The following is a 22,228-nucleotide window of genomic DNA, read 5'->3' as shown; positions in this document are numbered from 1 at the left end:
GATTATTATATGTCAGGCACTGTGCTGGACATTGAGAACCTAGTAAGGATAAAACAGACTTTGACCTCTCTTCCAAGAAGAAATAATTGTATACTGAGGGAATTCCCAATACATAGGCTGACACCTGCGTTTTTTTTTTCTTCATCCAAGATGAGATAATCACAAAACTTTAAGGAATCTTCTAAACAATTGGTGCATTCTTAGATTATTCACCCTTAAAGTCTATTGCATTTATTTGTTTATGTCTGTCTTCCATATTTTACTATGGTTTCCTTGAGTATAGACGTCCTTTCTTGCTGGTCTTCATACCTCCAGTGTTTACTATATTGGGTGCCATATAGTAAAGCCTTAGAACATGTGTTGAACTGAAATAGAAAAACTATTTGAGGAAATACAAGTTACTTAATTTATACAAGGCCTTCTTTTTACATATGGCCATTAGACTTATCCCCAAACCTTCTCATTTGCCAAATGTGGACCATTCCATCTCATCAGGCTAGTTTATTTACCTTCTCAAGCATGTTCTCACTTCTGTGCCTTCTCTTGTTTCATACCTGTCTCCTAAAATGAGTTTCCATCTTTTTCCTGAGCACCTTCCATGCCCCCCACATTTAATTTAATGGGACAATTTAATAGTATGCCCCATGATACAATGGTGGAAAAAATTTAATTTCCATAATGTATTTCCTGTGAAACATTCTGCTAATGAACTGTTGCAAGGATTAAACATAATACATTTCCTTGCAGTAATACAGATAATGATACAAAATGCTTTCTTTTGATTTGGCATTGGCTATTGCCATGCGCTATGTGACGAGTTAATTCTTCCATTTCTTTCTTCTGTTTGAATAGTTGCGCAGTGTTTATTCATATAGCACATTATAGTATCATTTGGGTTCCATTTGGTACAAACACCTTTGAGTATTATTTTTTGCTTAGCTTGAGATAATTTATGAGTTAGTTATTCTTCCACACTGTCATTTTCAGAATGTCAGAAAACTAAGTCTCAGTTCTTAAAAATAAAAGTCTTTTTCCATGCAGATATCTTTCAGATGTAAATCGTTACTGCAAAGTATAAATTTTGTCCTTATAACTGATTAAAAAACACAACAGGAATACAAGAGTGCTTGAGTCATGATTGTCATTATGATTTTAGGATGTGTCAGCCTAGGAGCAGCCAGACATGCCTCCAATACATTAAAAATTAAGCACTGTTTTAGGGAATTTCTTGGCACCTGTGCCTTCGTAATGCAAATGCAGCACTGAATTGTTTGCCATCACTCATTTATATGGTATACATGTAGATAATCCGGGTATTCGTATATATTTTTAATGTTATCAAAATAAAAATACAGAATTAAAAAATTTCTCAGAACACAAAGACTTGAGTGTGAGAAACACTGACTCGTCCTTTTACCCTACTCAGTTCCCTGAAACCATCTTCAACTTCCATTTGAAGATGCCTCCACTGAGGAGGGACATTTATGTTGTTGCTGTGCTATTTTGTTAGCAATATTTTTAATGCAGGCAATCCCTTACAAATGGATATATCCCAGAATTTCCTTTGTAAGATTATTGTTTGAAACCCTGGGTGCATTTTTTTCTATAAATAATGCTACTTATGACATTTCGGTTGTTAAGCCAACGAATAGCATCATATATAACCTTTAATGGACTTAAAGACCTTCACCACAATTTCTAATAATTCCTCTATAAAAAACTACATTCAGAATTCTCACTCGGATTCCCCCGTAGCATATCTTTTTTTTGGAATCCCAGCAACTGAAACAAAAATGTTCTTTCCTTAAAACTTTCTGGGCAGTGGAAACTGGTCTTTCTAACTCTAAGCTGTTGGAGGTTGCTCTTCTGGCCCATCGTTCTAAGGACAGGCCTCTAATATGATTATGGAAGGATGTGAGACAGAGGTTTTGGAGAAGAGAGGGAGGCAAGTTGGGGTGATATGAATATGTGGAGAGGGGAGAGTAGGAGTGATTTGGGAGGACTGGTGAGTTCCCAAGATGGGGTTTGTTGTGTCCTCAAAAAAGATGTTGAATCCTGACCCCTGCTATCTGTGAATGGGACCATATTTGGAAATAGGGTCTTTGCAGATGTAATTAAGATGTAAGTTAAAGTGAGGTCATACAGGAGTAGGTGTCCTTATAAGAAGGGAAGAGACGCAGAGACTACCATGTGAAGACACAGACACACGTGGAGAATGCCATGTGACTATGGAGGCACAGATTGAAGTGCTGCAGCTACAAGCCAAGGAACGCCAAGGATTGCCAGCAAACCACCAGAAACTAGGAAGAGATTCTAGAAGAGATTCTCCCCTACAGATTTCAGAAGGAGCATGGACCTGCCAACATCTTGAATTCGAGCTTCTGGCCTCCAAAACTATGAGGCAATAAATTTCTGTTATTTTAAGCCTTGCATCTTTTGGTACTTTGTCACGCAGCCACAGGAAACTCATACAAGATTCTTAGCAGGAATGCAGTAGAATTGGGATGATGGCTATGGGACCAAGCAAGGAGTGAGGAAGAGAACAGGGAGGGACAGTGTTAAGACAACTTTCCTTTATATTCCATTATCTTTTTTTTTCCTTCTCTTTCTGGCTTATAGTTTAATTCTTTTTCTTCTTGAATCTGATCTTATATAGCACTTTATCATTTAATGGACATTCACATACTGCTAATAATTAGCAGAGCCATGTTTTCGGACTTCAAATGCAGTATTCTTTTGGCCACAGTTGTTTCTATTGTCCCAATACTCATTAAGACATTACAGATTCTATTGCAAGATAATAATAGTGGGCCCATGTGAGACTTGATTACAGGTGTGATTTTTAGCAGTATAGGAGAGAGTAAGAAATGCTTATTTGTTTTTAACATCTTTATTGGAGTATAATTGCTTTACAATGTTGTGTTAGTTTCTGCTGTATAACAAAGTGAATCAGCTATATGTACACATATATCCCCATACCCCTCCCTCTTGCGTCTCCCTCCCACCCTCCCTATCCCACCGCTCTAGGTGGTCACAAAGCACCGAGCTGATCTCCCTGTGAGATGCAGCTGCTTCCCACTAGCTATCTGTTTTACATTTGGGGGTGTATATATGTCAGTGCTACTCTCCCACTTCATCCCAGCTTACCCTTCCCCCTCCCCGTGACTTCAAGTCCATTCTCTATGTCTGTGTCTTTATTCCTGTCCTGCCTCTAGGTTCTTCAGAACCATTTTTTTTTTTAGATTCTATATATATGTGTTAGCATACGGTATTTGTTTTTCTCTTTCTGGCTTACTTCACTCTGTATGACAGACTCTAGGTCCATCCACCTCACTACAAATAACTCAATTTAGTTTCTTTTTATGGCTGAGTAATATTCCATTGTATATATGTGCCACATCTTCTTTATCCATTCATCCGTTGATGGACACTTTAGGTTGCTTCCATGTCCTGGCTATTGTAAATAGTGCTGCAGTGAACACTGTGGTACATGACTCTTTGAATTATGGTTTTCTCAGGGTATATGCTCAGTAGTGGGATTGCTGGGGCATATGGTAGTTCTATTTTTAGTTTTTTAAAGGAAGTTCCATGCTGTTCTCCATAGTGGCTATATCAATTTACATTCCCACCAACAGTGCAAGAGGATTCCGTTTTCGCCACACCCTCTCCAGCATTTATTGTTTGTAGATTTTTGATGATGGCCATGCTGACTGGTGTGAGGTGATACCTCATTGTAGTTTTCATTTGCATTTCTCTAATGATTAGTGATGTTGATCATCCTTTCATGTGTTTGTTGGCAATCTGTATATCTTCTTTGGAGAAATGTCTATTTAGATCTTCTGCCCATTTTTGGATTGGGCTGTTTGTTTTTTTTTGATATTGAACTGCATGAGCTGCTTGTGTATTTTGGAGATTAATCCTTTGTCAGTTGCTTCATTTGCAGCTATTTTCTCCCATTCTGAGGATTGTCATTTAGTCTTGTTTATGGTGTCCTTTGCTGTGCAAAAGCTTTTGAGTTTCGTTAGATCCCATTTGTTTATTTTTGTTTTTATTTCCATTTCTCTAGGAGGTGGGTCAAAGAGAATCTTGCTGTGATTTATGTCATAAGGTGTTCTGCCTATATTTCGCTGTAAGAGTTTTATAGTGTCTGGGCTTACATTTAGGTTTTTAATCCATTTTGAGTTTATTTTTGTGTATGGTGTTAGGGAGTGTTCTATTTTCATTCTATTACATGTAGCTCTCCAGTTTTCCCGGCACCACTTATTGAAGAGGCTTTCTTTTGTCCATTGTCTATTCTTGCCTCCTTGATCAAAGATAAGGTGACCATATGTGCATGGGTTTATCTCTGGGCTTTCCATCCTGTTCCATTGATCTATATTTCTGTTTTTGTGCCAGTACCATACTGTCTTGATTACTGTAGCTTTGTAGTAAAGTCTGAAGTCAGGGAGCCTGATTCCTCCTGCTCTGTTTTTCTTTCTCAAGATTACTTTGGCTCTTCAGTGTCTTTTGTGTTTCCATACAAATGGTGAAATTTTTTGTCCTAGTTCTGTGATAAATGCCATTGGTAGTTAGATGGGGATTGCATTGAACCTGTAGGTTGCTTTGCATAGTATAGTCATCTTCACAATGTTGATTCTTCCAATCCAAGAACATGCTATATCTCTCCATCTGTTTGTATCGTCTTTAATTTCTTTCATCAGTGGCTTATAGTTTTCTGCATACAGGACTTTTGTCTCCTTAGGTAGGTTTATTCCTAGATACTTTATTCTTTTTGTTGCAATGGTAAATGGGAGTGTTTCCTTAATTTCCCTTTCAGATTTTTCATCATTAGTGTATAGGAATGCCAGAGACTTCTGTGCATTAGTTTTGTATCCTGCTACTTTACCAAATTCATTGATTAGCTGTAGTAGTTTTCTGGTAGCATCTTTAGGATTCTCTATGTATAGTATTACGTCATCTGCAAACAGTGACAGTTTTACTTTTCTTTTCCGATTTGGATTCCATTTATTTCTTTTTCTTCTCTGATTGCCGTGGCTAAAACTTCCAAAATTATGTTGAATAATAGTGGTGAGTGGGCACCCTTGTCACATTCCTGATCTTACAGGAAATATTTTCAGTTTTTCACCATTGAGAATGATGGTGGCTGTGGGCTTGTCATATATGGCCTTTATTATTTTGAGGGAGGTTCCCTCTATGCCCACTTTCTGGAGAGTTTTTATCATAAATGGGTGTTGAATTTTGTTGAAAGATTTGTCTACATCTATTGAGATTATCATATGGTTTTTATCCTTCAGTTTGTTAATATGGTGTATCACATTGACCGATTTGCGTATATTGAAGTATCCTTGCATTCCTGGGATAAGCCCCACTTGATCGTGGTGTATGATCCTTTTACTGTGCTGTTGGATTCTGCTAGTATATTGTTGAGAATTTTTGCATCTTTGTTCATCAGTGATATTGGCCTGTAGTTTTCATTTTTTGTGACATCTTTGTCTGGTTTTGGTATCAGGGTGATGGTGGCCTTGTAGAATGAGTTTGGGAGTGTTCCTTCCTCTGCATTTTTTGGAAGAGTTTGAGAAGGATAGGTGTTAGCTCTTCTCTAAATGTGTGATGGAATTCACCTGTGAAGCCACCTGGTCCTGGGCTTTTGTTTGTTGAAGATTTTTAATCACAGTTTCTATTTCAGTGCTTATGATTGGTCTGTTCATATTTTCTCTTTCTTCCGGTTCAGTCTTGGAAGGTTATACTTTTCTAAGAATTTGTCCATTTCTTCCAGGTTGTCCGTTTTATTGGCATACAGTTGCTCGTAGTTGTCGCATGATCATTTGTATTTCTGCAGAGTCAGTTGTTTCTTCTCTTTCTTCATTTCTAATTCTGTTGATTTGAGTCTTGTCCCTTTTTTTCTTGATGAGTCTGGCTAGTGGTTTATCAATTTTGTTTATCTTCTCAAGGAACCAGCTTTTCATTTCATTGGTCTTTGCTATTGTCTCCTTCGTTTCTTTTTCATTTATTTCTGAGCTGATCTTTATAATTTCTTTCCTTCTGCTAACTTTGGGGTATTTTTGTTCTTCTTTCTCTAATGGCTTTAGGTGTAAGGTTAGGTTGTTTATTTGAGATTTTTCTTGTTTCTTGATGTAGGATCACATTGCTATATACTTCCGTCTTAGAGCTGCTTTTCCTGTGTCCCGTAGGTTTTGGGTCATCGTATTTTCATTGTTATTTGTTTCTAGGTACTTTTTGATTTCCTCTTTGATTTCTTCAGTGATCTCTTGGTTATTTAGTAACGTATTGTTTAGCCTCTATGTGTTTGTATGTTTTACAGTTTTTTTTCCTGTGATTGATATCTAGTCTTATAGAGTTGTGGTCGGAAAAGATACTTGGTATGATTTCAATTTTCTTAAATTTACTGAGGCTTGATTTGTGAACCAAGATATGATCTATCCTGGAGAATTTTTCATGAGCACTTGCAAAGAAAGTGTATTCTGTTGTTTTTGGATGGAATGTCCTATACATTTTAATTAAGTCTGTCTTGTTTAATGTGTCATTTATTTTCATTTTGGATGATCTGTCCATTGGTGACAGTGGGGTGTTAAAGTCCCCTACTAATAGTGTGTTAGTGTCGATTTCCCCTTATGTATTGAGGTGCTCCTAGGTTGGGTGCATAAATATTTACAATTGTTATATTTTCTTCTTGGTTTGATCCTTTGATCATTATGTAGTGTCCGTTTTTTCTCCTGTTTTAGTCTTTATTTTAAAGTCAATTTTGTCTGATCTGAGAATTGCTACTTCAGCTTTCTTTTGATTTCCATTTGCATGGAATATCTTTTTCCATCCCCTCACTTTCAGTCTGTATGTGTCCCTAGGTCTGAAGTGGGTCTCTTGTATACAGCATATATACGGGTCTTGTTTTTGTATACATTCAGCCAGTGTATGTCTTTTGGTTGAAGCATTTAATCCATTTACATTTAAGATAATTATTGATACGTATGTTCCTATTACCATTTTCTTAGTTGTTTTGGGTTTGTTTTTGTAGGTCTTTTCCTTCTCTTGTGTTTCCTGCCTAGAGAAGTTCCTGTAGCATTTGTTGTAAAGTTGGTTTGGTGGTACTGAATTCTCTTAAATTTGTGTGTCTGTAAAGCTTTTGATTTCTTTGTCTAATCTGAATGAGATCCTTGCTGGGTAGAGTAATCTTGGTTGTAGGTTTTTCCCTTTCATCACTTTAAATATGTCCTGCCACTCCCTCTGGCTTGCAGAGTCTCTGCTGAAAGACCAGCTGTTAACCTTATGAGGATTCCCTTGTGTGTTATTTGTTGCTTTTTCCTTGCAGCTTTTAATATTTTTTCTTTGTATTTAATTTTTGATAGTTTGATTAATATGTGTCTTGATGTGTTTCTCCTTGGATTTATCCTGTATGGGACTCTCTGCGCTTCCTGGTCTTGATTGACTATTTCCTTTCACATGTTATGGAAGTTTTCAGCTGTAATCTCTTTAAATATTTTCTCAGCCCCTTTCTTTTTCTCTTCTCCTTCTGGGGACCCCTATAATTTGTGTCTTGGTGTGGTTAATGTTGTCCCAGCAGTCTCTGAGACTGTTCTCAATTTTTTTCATTCTTTTTTCTTTATTCTGCTCTGTAGTAGTTATTTCCACTATTTTATCTTCCAGGTCACTTATCTGTTCTTCTGTTATTCTTCTATTGATTCCTTCTAGAGAATTTTTAATTTCATTTATTGTGTTGTTCATCATAGTTTGTTTGCTTTTTAGTTCTTCTAGGCCCTTGTTAAATATCTTGTATTTTCTCCATTCTGTTTTCAAGATTTTGGATCTTTACTATCATACTCTGAATTCTTTTTCAGGTAGACTGCCTATTTCCTCTTCATTTGTTTGGTATGGTGGGTTTTTACCTTGCTCATTCATCTGCTGTGTTCTCTGTCTTCTCATTTTGCTTAACTTACTGTGTTTGGGGTTCTCCTTTTCACAGGCTGCAGGTTCGTAGTTCCGTTGTTTTTGGTGTGTGCCCCCAGTGGGTAAGGTTGGTTCAGTGGATTGTGTAGGCTTCCTGGTGGAGGGGACATGTGCTTGTTTTCTGGTGGGCGGGGCTGGATCTTGTCTTTCTGGTGGGCAGGACGCAACCAGTGGTGTGTTTTGGGGTGTCTGTGAACTTAGTATGACTTTAGGCAGCCCCTCTGCTAATGTGTGGGGTTGTGTTCCTGTCTTGCTAGTTGTTTGGCATGGGGCATCCAGCACTGGAGCTTGCTGGCTGTTGGGTGGAGCTGGGTCTTAGCGTTGAGACGGAGATCCCTAGGAGAGCTCTCGCTGATTGATATTACGTGGGGCCACGAGTTCTCTGGTGGTCCAATGTCCTGAACTCAGCTCTCCCACCTCAGAGGCTCAGGCATGACACCAGGCCAGAGCATCACGACCCTGTCAGCTACACGGCTCAGAAGAAAAAAAGAATAATAATAAAAAGTTTTTTTAATAATTAAAATAAAAATAAATTTTAATTATTAAAATAAAAAGGTAATAATGAAAAAAAGAAGAGAGCAACCAAACCAATAAACAAATCCACTAATTATAATAAGTGCTAAAAACTATACTAAGATAAACATAAAAATCTGAAATCAGTTCCAGACAGCAGACCCCAAGTCAGTTACTCCCAAAGTCCACCGCCTCAACTTTGGGATGATTCATTTTCTATTCAGGTATTCCACAGATGCAGGGTACATCGAGTTGATTGTGAAGATTTAATCTGCTGCTCCTGAGGCTGCTGGGAGAAATTTCCCTTTCTCTTCTTTGTTCGCACAGCTCCTGGGGTTCAGCTTTGGGTTTGGCCCCGCCTCTGCATGTAGGTCGTCCTCAGGCATCTGTTCCTGTCCAGACAGGACGGGGTTAAAGCAGCAGCTCATTAGGGGATTGTGGCTCACTCAGGCCAGTGTGGGGAGGGAGGGTTACGGAATGTGGGACAAGCCTGTGGCCGCAGAGGCCAGTATGACGTTGCAACAGCCTGAGGCACGCCGTGTGTTCTCCCAGGGAAGTTGTCCCTGGATCTCGGGACCCTGGCAGTGGTGGGCTGCACAGGTTCCCGGGAGGGGAGGTGTGGATAGTGACCTGTGCTTGCACACAGGCTTCTTGGCGGCTGCAGTAGCAGCCTTAGCATCTCATGCCCATCTCTGGTGTCCGAGCTGATAGCCATGGCTTGCGCCCGTCTCTGGAGCTCGTTTAGGCGGTACTCTGAATCCCCTCTCCTTGCGCACCCCAAAACAGTGGTCTCTTGCCTCTTAGGCAGGTCCAGTCAGCTCCCAGCCCCCACCCACCCCAGTGGGTGAGCAGACAAGCGTCTCAGGCTGGTGAGGCTGGTCGGCACCGATCCTCTGTGCAGGAATCTCTCTGCTTTGCCCTCTGCACCCCTGTTGCTGTGCTCTCCTCCGTGGCTCTGAAGCTTCCCCCACCATCTCCACCAGTGAAGGGGGCTTCCTAGGGTGTGGAAACTTTTCCTCCTTCACAGCTCCCTCCCAGAGGTGCAGGTCCCATCCCTATTCTTTTGTCTCTGTTTTTTCCTTTTTCTTTTGCCTTACCCAGCTACGTGGGGATTTTCTTGCCTTTTGGGAAGTCTGAGGTCTTCTGCCAGTGTTCAGTAGGTGTTCTGTAGGAGTTGTTCCACATGTAGATGTATTTTTGATATATTTGTGGGGAGGAAGGTGATTTTCACATCTTACTCCTGTGCTATCTTGAAGGTTCCTTCAAGAAATGTTTATTAGTGACATCTGAGAGGAAAGTAAAGTTTCGGTTGCGATGTACCCAATGTTTAATAGGCATTTTTAAAATTGAGGACTGCTTTTATTGAATAAAACACTGCTATGCATAACTTACATAGCTATCCTTATAACTTATATTCACTGTTCCTAGTTATATTCCAAATAATGTCCTCCCTCTTCTAGGTGACTATACTTTATATAAACTTGAAGATTGCTGTCTTTTTCATGTGTAATATTTCTAGTTCCTCTAGCCATTCTTCAAGTGATACAATCTCCAGGTCTCTCACCATACTTTGCCCTTCTGTCCAGTCTTAGAATACTGTACCTAGAACTGAACTCAGTATTACACATGTGTTCTAAATAGCACAGAGTATAATGGCAATAGTACTTAAAGAGATCAAGATACCCTGTTTCTTAATGTAATTTAAGATTACATAAGCATTTTAAGCAATTACATCATAACACTTCATAACGAACTTATGGTCCGCTAGCACACTAGATCTTTTTGTATTGTTGCTAAACTCAGTTTTCTTCTTGAAGCTGCTAAAGGACTGAGGCTGCTACCTTTTCATCTCTTTGTCTCAGGGACCATATGATTTCTCATCTCTGTTTCTCTTTGTGTTTTTTTCCCACTCCACTGCATGTCTCTTTGACCCTTCCCAATGACCTCCTTCCTTATAAAATTTCAGTGACTGTTTTATAGTCTTAATACTGTGTATCAGTGAACAGAGCTGGGAGGTGACACTTGTTCCTTCTTCAAGGTTTCTTTTCCTTTGGCTTCAAGGCCACCATACTCTTCTGGCTTTCCTTTCACTTTCCTGGTTGGTCCTCCTCCATCTTCTTTGCGGGTCTCTATTCATCTACCTTTCCCTCAACTATTTGGTATGCCTTGTGTTTTGTCTTTGGTTTTTCCCTCAACTTTGGTTGTGCCTTTGGTTTTTTCTGTATGCAATGTATCTTCAGCAAATAAAGCATGTTTAAAATGGCAGGTCTAGATGAGCTCATCTAGGATAAGAGAGTGTAGAACCAGTACCCATGGAAAGTCAACATTTAGAGGTCAGCTAGAGGAGAAGGATTCAGCAAGAAGACAGAAGGAACAGCCAGACATTTAGGAGTGTTCCCAGAAGGAGGGTTATTCAGATGTGTTGACTATTTCTGAGAGGTCAAGTAAGGTGAGAATAGAGAAATGACCACAGAAGTTTGCAATGTAGAGGCTGTTGGTGATCTTGACAAGCATGGTTTTGTGGAGTGTTGAGGGGAAAAGCCAGATTATAGAAGAGAAGAATTAAAAGAAGATAGAGAAGCAGAGATAGTGTGTAGATGATAATTTTAAGAAATGGAACAGTACCTGGAGCATGTTACATGGTCAGTTGAGGCTTTTAGGTTCAAGGGATATAGTGTATGAGAAAGTCATTTGGAAATTATAACATGCTACTACATATGTGTGTGGAGAAATCCAGAAAGAAGATGGCTGAGGACACAACCCTGCGAAACACCTTCATTTAGAGAGTGCAATGAAGAGACTCCAAGAGGAGTTCAGCTCAAGAGACACATGAGCATTTCTGTTCTGTATGCTGTCCTTCATACCAAAGGCATTCCAAGAGGGAATCAGTGGATTCCCTGACCTCAAGCATTTTATAGTTCCTGTGTTTCACAAAACGTGGTCATGTGAATCACCTGCATCCAGACAGGCTTGGCTCTTAAGTATATATTCCAGGGCCCCACCTCAGGCCTACTGAATCAGAATTTCAGGGAATTATACCAAGGATTTGAATTTTTAATAAGTGACTCTCACTTTGCCACCCAAGATGACTCTGGCTTATTGGATGAAACTGAACATGTTAACAAATAACATTAGGTTGAAGAGTTAGTTGAAGAATAGGAAGATATTTGTTCATCTCTTTTATAAGTTCATGCCATTAAATAAGAGAAACCAGGCTATTCTGTGGGGCAAAAAAATAGTACAAATTCATAAACATGAGGAAAATACAGGCATACCTCTTCTTATTGCACTTTGCTTTATTGTGCTTCACGGATATTGCTGGGGTTTTTTGTTGTTGTTTTTGTTTTTTTAACAAATCAAAGGTTTGTAGCAACCCTGCATTGAACAAGTCTGTCAGTGCCATTTTTCCAACAGTATTTTGCATACTTCGTGTCTCTGTGTCACATTTTAATAATTCTTGCAATATTTCAAACTTTTTCAGTATGTTTGTTATGGTGATCTGTGATCAGTGATCTCTGGTGTTACTGCTGTGACTCCCTGAAGGCTCAGATGACGGTTAGCATTTTTTAGCAATTAAGTTTTTTAAAATTAAGACATGTACATTGTGTTTTTTTAGGTATAATGCTATTGCATACTTAATAGACTACAGCATAGTGTAAACATAACTTTTGTATGCACTGGGAAACCAAAAAATTCATGTTACTTGTTTTATTGTGATATTTGCTTTATTGCGGTGGTCTGGAACTGAACTTGCAATACCTCCAAGGTATTACTGTAATCTTAAACTCATTCTGTATTGTTTTAGAACTATTTTGTTTATAAAGGATCTTACCATAATTTATAGAACCATTCCTCTCTTGCAGAAGATTCGGGTTATTTTCAGTTTATTTCTGTGATGGATAATGCCTTCGTAGGACAGGCAGAATATAGTATAGGGATAAAATTGTGAGTTCTAGAACCATGCTGCCTGGGTTTAAATACCATCTTTCACCACTTACTAGCTCTGTAATTCTGAACAAATTATTTAAGTCATTTATACTTCATTTTCCTCATTTTAATGTAAGTATCATGATAGTGTATTAATTTCATTGATGTAAGGATTAAATTAAGTGTTTAAAATGGTGCCTGGTGCATAGTAAGTGCTTAATAAATATGGGCTATTATTATTGTTAATAGGTATATTAGTGAATATGGAATCTAACTGCTGTTGAACTATTTCCCTAGGATAAATTTTCAGGATGGGATTACTTTATTAAAGGATGAAGACATTTTTTTTTTTTTTTTTTTTTTTTTTTTTGCGGTACGCGGGCCTCTCACTGTTGTGGCCTCTCCCGTTGCGGAGCACAGGCTCCGGACGCGCAGGCTCAGCGGCCATGGCTCACGGGCCCAGCCGCTCCGCGGCATGTGGGATCCTCCCGGACCGGGGCACGAACCCGTGTCCCCTGCATCGGCAGTCGGACTCTCAACCACTGCGCCACCAGGGAAGCCCGATGAAGACATTTTTATGTCCCTTTGCCATCTATGGTCATTGCTTTTCAGAGGATGATAACAGTTTGTGCTGTGTAATTTGTAAATGCAACCTGTGTATCAGTGTAATGTATGTGTATGTATGCATGTATCACATATACATTACATTGTATATACACACACACAAAAAAATATATTATGTGTATGCATTTGGTTTTTCTCTAAATATGAATGCATATCAGTGTGGTTTAAGTTATAAGTTTGTAGAAGACTGTGATTTTGTTAAGTCTGTTGTTAAGTCTGTTCTGTTTAATGTTACAGTGCCTTGGTCAGTACTGTCTCCAGATGGATGTTGATAACGATAGTAAGTTACTTTTGAAAGATTATGTCAAAGAAATATTCTAAGTCTTATGTGTCTTTTTTCCTTTTGATAGATCGAAGCCATGGCCATTCTTTTCGCTGTTGTTGCCAGGGGAACCACTATCCTTGCCAAACATGCTTGGTGTGGAGGCAACTTCCTGGAGGTGACAGAGCAGATTCTGGCTAAGATACCTTCTGAAAATAACAAGCTAACGTACTCACACGGCAAGTGAGTTCTGCTCTGTGTGGGTAGCGGGTGAAAGAAGTGAATTATATTATTATAATCAGAAAAGTAGAAAACTAGAAAAGCAAGCTTCTCAGTAGATAATCTGAATAAGCTGACAGAACAATAATCTTTACCAGCTTAGAAAATGTCTGGTTCTATTAATTTTAAATTTAACTAAAAATTATTTTATTCTGTCATCAAAGTGATATTAATATTTTAAAGAAAGATATGGAAATGTTAGATATAAAAGTGACTTTGCTATAGAGCTCTAGTACATGTGAAACTTGATGTAGTTAAGATAAAGAATATTTTTTTCTTTCATTCTTTCTGTAAATATTTACTGAGCACTTGACTATCGCCAGACGCTTTGCTTGGTGCTGGGGATACAAGAAATCACTCAGTATTTGCCCTCATGGAGGTTATAGTTTAATGAAGGAGACAGTCAAATCCATAGGTAATCACAGTAGAGGGTAGAAGCTAGTGGATAGGGGGATGGTATTCCAGGTAGAAGGAACAGCTGGTAGAGAAGTATGGAGGCATATTTAGCGAACTGCAGGTGTTTGTCTGTGACTGGTGCCCAACATGGTGAAAATAAAGCTAGAGAGACCGACAGAAGAGAAGTCCTGTAGGGCCTCATAGGCCATGTTAAGGGGTTGTACTTTACCGTATGGGCAATGGGAAGGCATTGAAAGTTTTCAGCTGGGGTGTGACTTGGTAAGCTTTTGCTTTAGAAAAATCACTGTCGTGGCTGGTTGGAGAATGAATTGGAGGGGGCATAGGTGGGAAATCTTAGTAATCATAAAAAGTGCCTCAACCTTCCTCCTCAGTACTTAACAATCTTTGGTTACCTAACTCATCCTAATTTCCTTAGACCCTATCTCAGAAGGAGGTCCTTATTGGTTTCCAGGGCCAACTCCTTGTATAATTTAGGATCTAGTCTAAGCTGCTGTAAGAGAGAGAACCCAAAATACAGTATTAATTTATGAGATAGCCCAGAGATGAGTACTTCGGGACTGGTGGGGTGGCTCTGCCATTTTTAATTAGTGCCTTCCAACTCTGGCCAAGGCAGCTTCTTCTGTTCTTGTTACTTCCCTGTGCTTGCCCAGTATTTTTAAAGGCAAAGCCCAGAAGTGGCCTGACAGTTTATTGTTGACTGCATAGTTATGTAGCTAACCTAGCTGGAGTGGAGACTAGAATTTGTCATCTCTAGCTGTGTAGCCATATGCTCAGCTAAAACTCTGTTACTCTGGAGGAAGTTATAGGACATCAGGAGACAACTTGCAATCTTCCAGTCTACTCTTCTGGGCCACCAAAATATTAGGATGTACTCTTCTTCCCAAACATGGAGCATACCTCCTCTCTGCAGGAGGTGGCCCCAAAGACTCATCTGATCGCTGTGTCCAGCTCCAGGTCCAGACAGTCCGAGTGATACGCAGTCCTCTCCATCATGCACAGGAGTGGCTCCTGTGGCCCATTAACAACAAACTAAAAGACAAGTCATATGATCTCCCTGTTTCATCAGACCAACCCAATAGACATTGGTGGAATAAGAACAGCATCACCAAGTGGAAGTTGTAAACCTCGATTTAGAAAAGGGAAGAACAAGAAACACGTAGATGTCACTGCTTCTTAGCAATATTCAAATAACTACTCCACAGCAATTTCAGAGACTCTTATTCTGACCTGGGAGTGGTTAGTGGTTCTGCTTTCTTGGAAGAAATTCTTCATCTTTTCTCCCTTTCTTCTCCAGGAGGCTCTTCCTGGTCCATTATCCTCTCTGGCCACATCCAGAATGGGTGTTAGTGTGTCATCTTTGGGAACTGTATAGGTTTTGTAGTCTGTCACTTCCTGGTGTAGTTTAGGGGCTAAGAAGTTACCTCTGGGTTAAATGACCTCAGTTTCTCGTGAGTATGGCTTTAGGGTTTCTTCAAAAATTTATTGGGCTCAATGATCGTGTTTCTAGTCAGTTCGCAGGAAAGTGCTCAGGGAAAGCACATGTCATCTTTGTAGAGGCAAGGCTGGGAAGTAGGGCATGTTTCTTCCACTCATATTTTATCAGGCAGAACTTAGTCACTAGCCATATCTATAGCTACAAGAGAAGCTAGACTATGTAATCCAATGAAAATGTGGTTATAGTGCAAGAAAGTGATGTTATCCATCTGCTGTGTCTTTCCACCAGCATCCTGACCCAGTCCTACCCGGTATCCTTTGGAGTAAGTCTCTATCACTGAGTTGTCTTTTCTTTTTAACCCTCTGCCTTAGTTTCTTTCCTATAATCATGTTCCATCATCCCAATCAGTTTGGGAATAAAATATCTTTTATTACTGTACACCAACAGAAAAAAGTACATTTTACTGTATGAAAATCATTTCTCCCTGAAATCTGACCTTCCTTTTGCTCTTTCTTTCTTTCTTTAATAGCATCACCAGTCATTCAGTTGGCTAAGCCTAAAACTTCAGAATCATATTTGACTCCTTAACCAAATCCTTGCCATTCTCCTCCAGGAGGTATTTCAATCTCCTCTATCCTCACTTGTCATAGCGTCTGTTCAGGCATTCATTGTTTCGCATTTCTAATAACCTCCTCCTAGCTGGTTTTTCTGCTTCTAGTTGATCCCTCCTTAAATCTGTATTTCACTTTCCTATGATTATACTTTCTTGCTTAAAACCCATTGCTTTTAGAATAAAGCCCAAACTCAGCCTTCACAATTTTGTCTATTCCTGACTTTTCTTTCCTTATCTCTATAGAAATCTTTGTCATTACCTGACCTATCTATGTTATTTCAAGCTTTGGTATACTTTTTTCATGATTTTGTGTCTTGGAATGTCCTTCCATTCCTAGGCCCCCGGTAAATTTTTGCTCATTTTACAGGTTCCAAATGAAATACTTTCTTAATTGTCACTTTAATCCTTCTGATTAAAGGGCAGTTCTGATCATGTCCCTTCCTTCAGCAGGTACTCAGGGTAAAGTTCCTTAACACTACTTGAAAGATTCTTCAGGATCTGCCCCTGCTCCCTTCTCTGGCCTTATCTCTCTTTACTTGAGCCCTCAGTTTTGTTCTCCAGCCATACTCAGCTACGTGCATTTCAGTGTTGGGTTCTTTCTCTCTTCCTAGCCTTGCAATAGCTATTACTTTTTAAAAATCTGAGTTTGTCTTCCTGAGCTTATACGTTTCCTCTTCTGGAAACCCCCGAATTCCAAGACTGGGCCAGGTGCCCCCTTTTTGTGTATCTCCATAGCATCCTGTGTTTATTCATATTGTAACACTTATGAAGCAGTGTTATAATTGCTATCTTTATTTTTTGTCTCTGTCCTCTGACTATAGGCTCCTTGATGGCAAGGACCATATCTCATTACCTTCTGTGGTCTTTGCACCAACATACTCCCAAGTGTGGTTTAGGAGAAACAGATTTTGTGGGGGAAATGATGACTTTCATTTTTGCACCTGTAGTGTTTAAGTTGTCTGTGGTACTCCTGTTGGATATGTCTAGTAGACAGTAGCGTATGCAGGCCTGGAGCTCGGGAGATAGGTCAGATTTCGATTTGGGAATCATTATTATTGTAGTAGCTGAAAACAGATATCGACAGCAAAACAAGAGAGTGGATGCCACCCTCCAGGGAAGGTGTGTGAGAAAAGCAGGGGGCTCCGGATGCTGCAAGACATCAACAGAGAGCGAAAGAGACTACCATATAAACCAGGCAAGCCTGGTGTTAAGAAATCTAGTGGAGAGAAAACACTTTCTAGAGGAAGGAAGTGATCAGCACTATCAAATGTGTCAGAGAGAGCCACTGAATATGCAGTGTGGAAATCATTGGTGGAGTTGATGTCAGCAATTTCAGTGGTGGAGGAAGACATTTTGCCTGAGTTCCCGTACCTCCTTGTAATTCATATCAAGCGTCTATGTGAACATTAATAATACAATTCAGCAAGTATTCTTGTCTATCTACTTGCCCAGGGTGGAAATCTGGGAAGCAAAATAGACTTATCCCTCTGCCTCACCCCCAGTAGCCAGTCATCAAGTGCTATTATTTCTTCTCAGTCCCTTCTTCACTGCCCATAGTACTTTAGTTTGTTTCTCTCACTGTTCTACTTCAACAGTCTTCTGTCTGGTCCTCCTTTCGGTCAGTTCTCCACACTTTAGCCTAAGCATCCTTTTATATGGCAAATCTGATCACACTCCCAGGCTAAAGCCCTTTGATGCTTGTTCATTGTTCTTAGGATAATGCATAGTGAGGTTTGAAAGTCTTATACAGCATGATATTTGCTTACTTACAACCTCATTTGTGCAAGCAGTTTATTTTTTCCTTACATTCTGTACTCTAGTCCAGGGGTCCTCAAGCCCCAGGCTGCGGACCGGTGGTGGTCCAAGGCCTGTTAGGAACCGGGCCACACAGCAGGAGGTGAGTGGCGTGTGACCAAGCAAAACATCATCTGTTGCTCCCCATCACTCCCATCACTCGCATTACTGCTTGAACTATTGCTCGCTCACATTCATTACCGCCTGAACCATCCTCCCAGTCGCTCGCACGACCGCCTGAACCATCACCCCTTCCCCGCCTGTGGAAAAATTGTCTTCCACGAAACTGGTCCCTGGTGCCGAAAAGGTTGGGGACAACTGCTCTAGTCATATTAACTAATTTTACTTTTAAACCCAGTATTTGCTCTTTTATCTCAAAGCCCTTAAGCTTGTTGGTCTCTCACTCTGGAACACTCTTGCTTGTTCTTTTTGCCGTCTCTTACTTAGTCTTCAGGTCTCAGCTCAAACATCACTTGCTCCAGGATGTTTTCCTGTTACCCTTTGACAAACTCTGTTAGGTGTCACCTCTATGTCCTCACAGCACCATGTACTACCCTTAACTCCTTATCATCCTGCTTACTATGTTTGTTCCACAATTGCCTGCACTTGCATCTCTGTAAAGGCAGGGACTGATGGTTTTGCTTATTTGTATCCTCAGCACCTAGCCCAGTGACTAGTTCAAAGTAGATGACAAATAAATGTTACTGTTGAGTATTCAGTAGAAAAAGTGTTTGCTATGAAATCTTAGGAGAAGTCAAAGAAGACTGTATGGCCCATTTGGGGGTTATTCTTAATTACGTGTCCCTCAGATGTCCTCTCTTGTTCAAACCTTAAGTATCTGGGAATTCCCTGGCGGTCCAGTGGTTAGCACTTGGCGCTTTCACTGCCAGGGCCCAGTTTCAATCCCTGGTTGGGGAACTAAGATCCTGCAAGGCACGTGGCACAGCCAAAAAAAAAAAAGTCCAATTACGCTTTTGCAGTTATTATTTTAATGGGTAATGTGCATAACATTGCACTATGTAGCTTGTTTTAATTTCTTATTTATTTCTATCAGTTTGACTTCAGAGGAACATGTATATAGGGGAGAGGGAGAATAGACAGTATCTATAAATAATATGGTCACGTTGGCAGTACTAAAATTTCTTATACATAGATAGAAGTGAAAGGGATATTACTCATAACCACAGTAAGTTTTATATCTTTTATTCTACAGTTATTTGTTTCATTACATCTGCCAAGACAGGATTGTATATCTTTGTATCACTGATGATGTAAGTAACTTGAAGACATGTTGCTATTTAAGTATGTGTAATGTTAATAGAGCTGGTTCTTAATTATCTGTATCTGTGGTGGGTAAAGGTGATGTGAATATAATGTCTGTAGCTGGAAATTTTTTTCTATACTTTGTATTTATCATATAGAGCAGCAAAACAAAATAAAAGTTGATATCTGGGTATATGCAAATCAGCTTGGTTTTGTAGAGTTTTAGCTTAACCTCTTGTAATTTCTACATTTATTTTATTGTGTAGTGAGAATTGGTGTTCATAATTATGATTCTTTGGTATCAGACCCCCTCAAAATTTATTTATCTGAAATAGTAAATAGATTATTTCACTCCTCCAATCAATAGTGAATTTCTTTTAATGTATGTGGACTTTGGGAAAACAAAATCACAATACATTATGATCAGCTTTGTAAACCTGTAGTTCACATTGGTAGGTTGTTTTTGAGTATTTGTAGCTTCTAGATGGAAAATGCTCAATAACTTAACGGTGGTCATCAAGGTCCTTTCTCCTCTCTGCAATGCTAGTGTTAGCTTCTTCCTGGACACATTCCCCTTATGGTTGCATGGAGCCACATGCTTATTTATTTGTGTCCAAAAAAGACGGACTACGTCTTCTCAAGTCTCTTACTGTATGAATGAGGAAACTTCCCAGATGCACACCCTCCCCTCCCCGCGCTTTCAAAGTAGACTTCTTTTCATGACTTATTGGCTAGGACTAGGTTAAGTATTTATTTCTAAATTGATCACTGACAAGAGGCATGGAATTGGCATGATTGCCATAGGTCAGGGTTCTTACGTTTATTGTGTCACAGACCCCTTTGGCACTCATGGGCCCCTCCCAGAATTTTTTTAAATGTGTGATTATAAACAAAACCAATTATATTGAAATACAGTATTCAAAATATTTTAAATATTGATATAGTAATGTATATGCTTCTTTATGAATTCATTAAATAACAAGTTCTACTCATGGGTCTAATAAATAAAAATTATTTTGATGTGGTGATGAGTATAAATAATATTTTGAGAGATGTTTATAACTGATGGTATATGAAAAAAAGACTTCTCTTGGTGACAAAGTCACAGGTACTGTTAAATACTTCTCCGGTTTGTTACCACATTCACAATTGAAATTTGAGTTAAAGATTGGTGAAAATAATGATGAGATTTTTTTTTCATCCAAGTACATCAGCTCCTTGAATTTGGACCATTGACCCCACTTTAAGAACTCTTGGCTTAGACTAATCATCTTAGGTGAAATGGAGATGAGTGTCAACCACAGTGATCATCACAATGATTTATATTCCCTGATTTCACAGTATTTTCTAAAATTATTTTAAAAATACAGCTATATCTGAAATGACTGATGTGAAAGTGCTTGGAGTAGGTGAGAAATATCACTAAATTTGGGATGCTCAGAGTTGAGTCTTATATTTCTTGAGCTATAATTATATTTTTGTATATATGTTACACACACACACACACACACACACACATTTTGACTGGGACTAGATAAGAGTACATCCCTTGATCTTTTCAAATGTACCACCACTATTGAAAAAAATCAATTCAAACTTTATGTCAATAGTGTTATCTTTGTATGTGAAAGACTGTACTATTATGGATTTCTTAAGCATCTTCTTGTGCTGGGCTTTCTAATAGATCCTGTGAAAGATATAGATGGAGTAAAACCCAATTCCTGCTCTCAAGAAGCTAACCTAGGTACTGTTATCTTAGTTGGCAGTAATCAAACATATTTGGATTAGACTCTCAGCTCTTTCATTTACTAGTTGTTTCACCTTTGGCAAGTTAGTTACCTTTTCAGAGCTTTTGTTTCTTTATCAGTAAAATGAGGTCAGTTCCTCCTCATAGAATCGTTGTTAGTAAATGTTAGCTGTTCTTCTGGTTGTTGTTAATCATCCATATCGTCTTTGTTTACTGTAAGGTAAACTCTGTGTTGATCTCCTTTCAGGATTTTGAGCGTTCCAGAGCCTTTAATTTTCTGAATGAGATAAAAAAGAGGTTCCAGACTACATATGGTTCAAGAGCACAAACAGCGCTCCCATATGCCATGAATAGTGAGTTCTCAAGTGTCTTGGCTGCACAGCTGGTAAGATCTTTCTCAGGATATAGTATTTGATTCATATCTTCTTTATTACCTTAAAGCACCATGAATATAGGGGACTCTGACCTGCAGTGTATTTTTCTGATTGTGTTATTATATGCCAAGATAGTAAAACTTCCCTGATTAAAAAAATATATACAGGGGCCATTTTAGGATGGAAAGTGAATAATTGGTGGTATTCTCTATAAATGGTGCTCAGAGTATCTCAGGGTTGGGAAAGAGATTAAAGATCATCTACTTCAACTACCCATTTAATGTGTAAATCCACTCAACATGCCAAATGGCCTCTTAACCTATACATTAACCTCTACGCTCCCACGAGGCAAATTTAATTTTTGAACAGCTCAGTCATTTGGAAGTCTGCTCATCTGTATGAATACTTAATTATCCGCTCAGTAAAGTTGTACATATGTATACACCCGTGAAATACCACCCTTTTCAAGATACAAAACATCTCCATGACCCTAAAGGATTCCTCATATCCCTTTGCAGTCAGTTCCCTCCCCATCACTCTGCCTGAGGCCACCACTGCTCTATTTTCTTTCACCATAAATTAGTTTTATCTTTTCTAGAATTTCCTATCAATGGAATCATACATTATATACTCTTTTGTGTCTTCCTTGTTTTGTCAGTGTAAGCTTTTTGATATTCATCCATGTTGTATAAATCAGTAGTTTCCTTTTTTGCTGAGTAGTATTGTATGCATACACCACAATTTGTTTCTCCATTCACCTGTTGCTGGATATTTGAGTTACTTCCAGTTTTCAGCTATCACAAACAAAGCTGTTATGAACATCCATGTACAAATCTTTGTGCAGACGTGTTTTTATTTCTCCTTGGTAAATACCTAGGAATGGAATTGCTGGGTCATATGGTGAATGATGTTTAATTTTGTAATGAATTGTCAAACGTTTTTCCAAAGTGGTTGTACCATTTATATTCCCACTAGCACTTGCAGTGTTTCTGCATACTTGCCAACACTTGTTATGGTC

At 39.0% G+C, this 22,228-nt stretch overlaps 1 protein-coding gene across 1 annotated transcript in view; it reads left to right on the top strand.

Moving 5' to 3' along the window:
• The window catches only part of VAMP7 (vesicle associated membrane protein 7), a 65,929-nt gene that overhangs the window by 1,523 nt on the left and 42,178 nt on the right, over positions 1 to 22,228 (top strand). The window contains exons 2-4 of the mRNA XM_004324820.4: positions 13,377 to 13,531; positions 19,040 to 19,097; positions 21,084 to 21,221. Of these exons, the coding sequence (XP_004324868.1) occupies positions 13,386 to 13,531; positions 19,040 to 19,097; positions 21,084 to 21,221 (342 nt within the window). The 5' untranslated portion in view covers positions 13,377 to 13,385. The remainder of the gene's footprint in view (positions 1 to 13,376; positions 13,532 to 19,039; positions 19,098 to 21,083; positions 21,222 to 22,228) is intronic.

The sequence above is a fragment of the Tursiops truncatus genome, chromosome X, assembly GCF_011762595.2.
Source record: "Tursiops truncatus isolate mTurTru1 chromosome X, mTurTru1.mat.Y, whole genome shotgun sequence".
In the NCBI taxonomy this organism is placed as follows: Eukaryota; Metazoa; Chordata; class Mammalia; order Artiodactyla; family Delphinidae; genus Tursiops; species Tursiops truncatus.
Note: the sequence above shows the minus strand (reverse complement) of the source record. Positions and strands in the feature narration are given on the sequence as shown.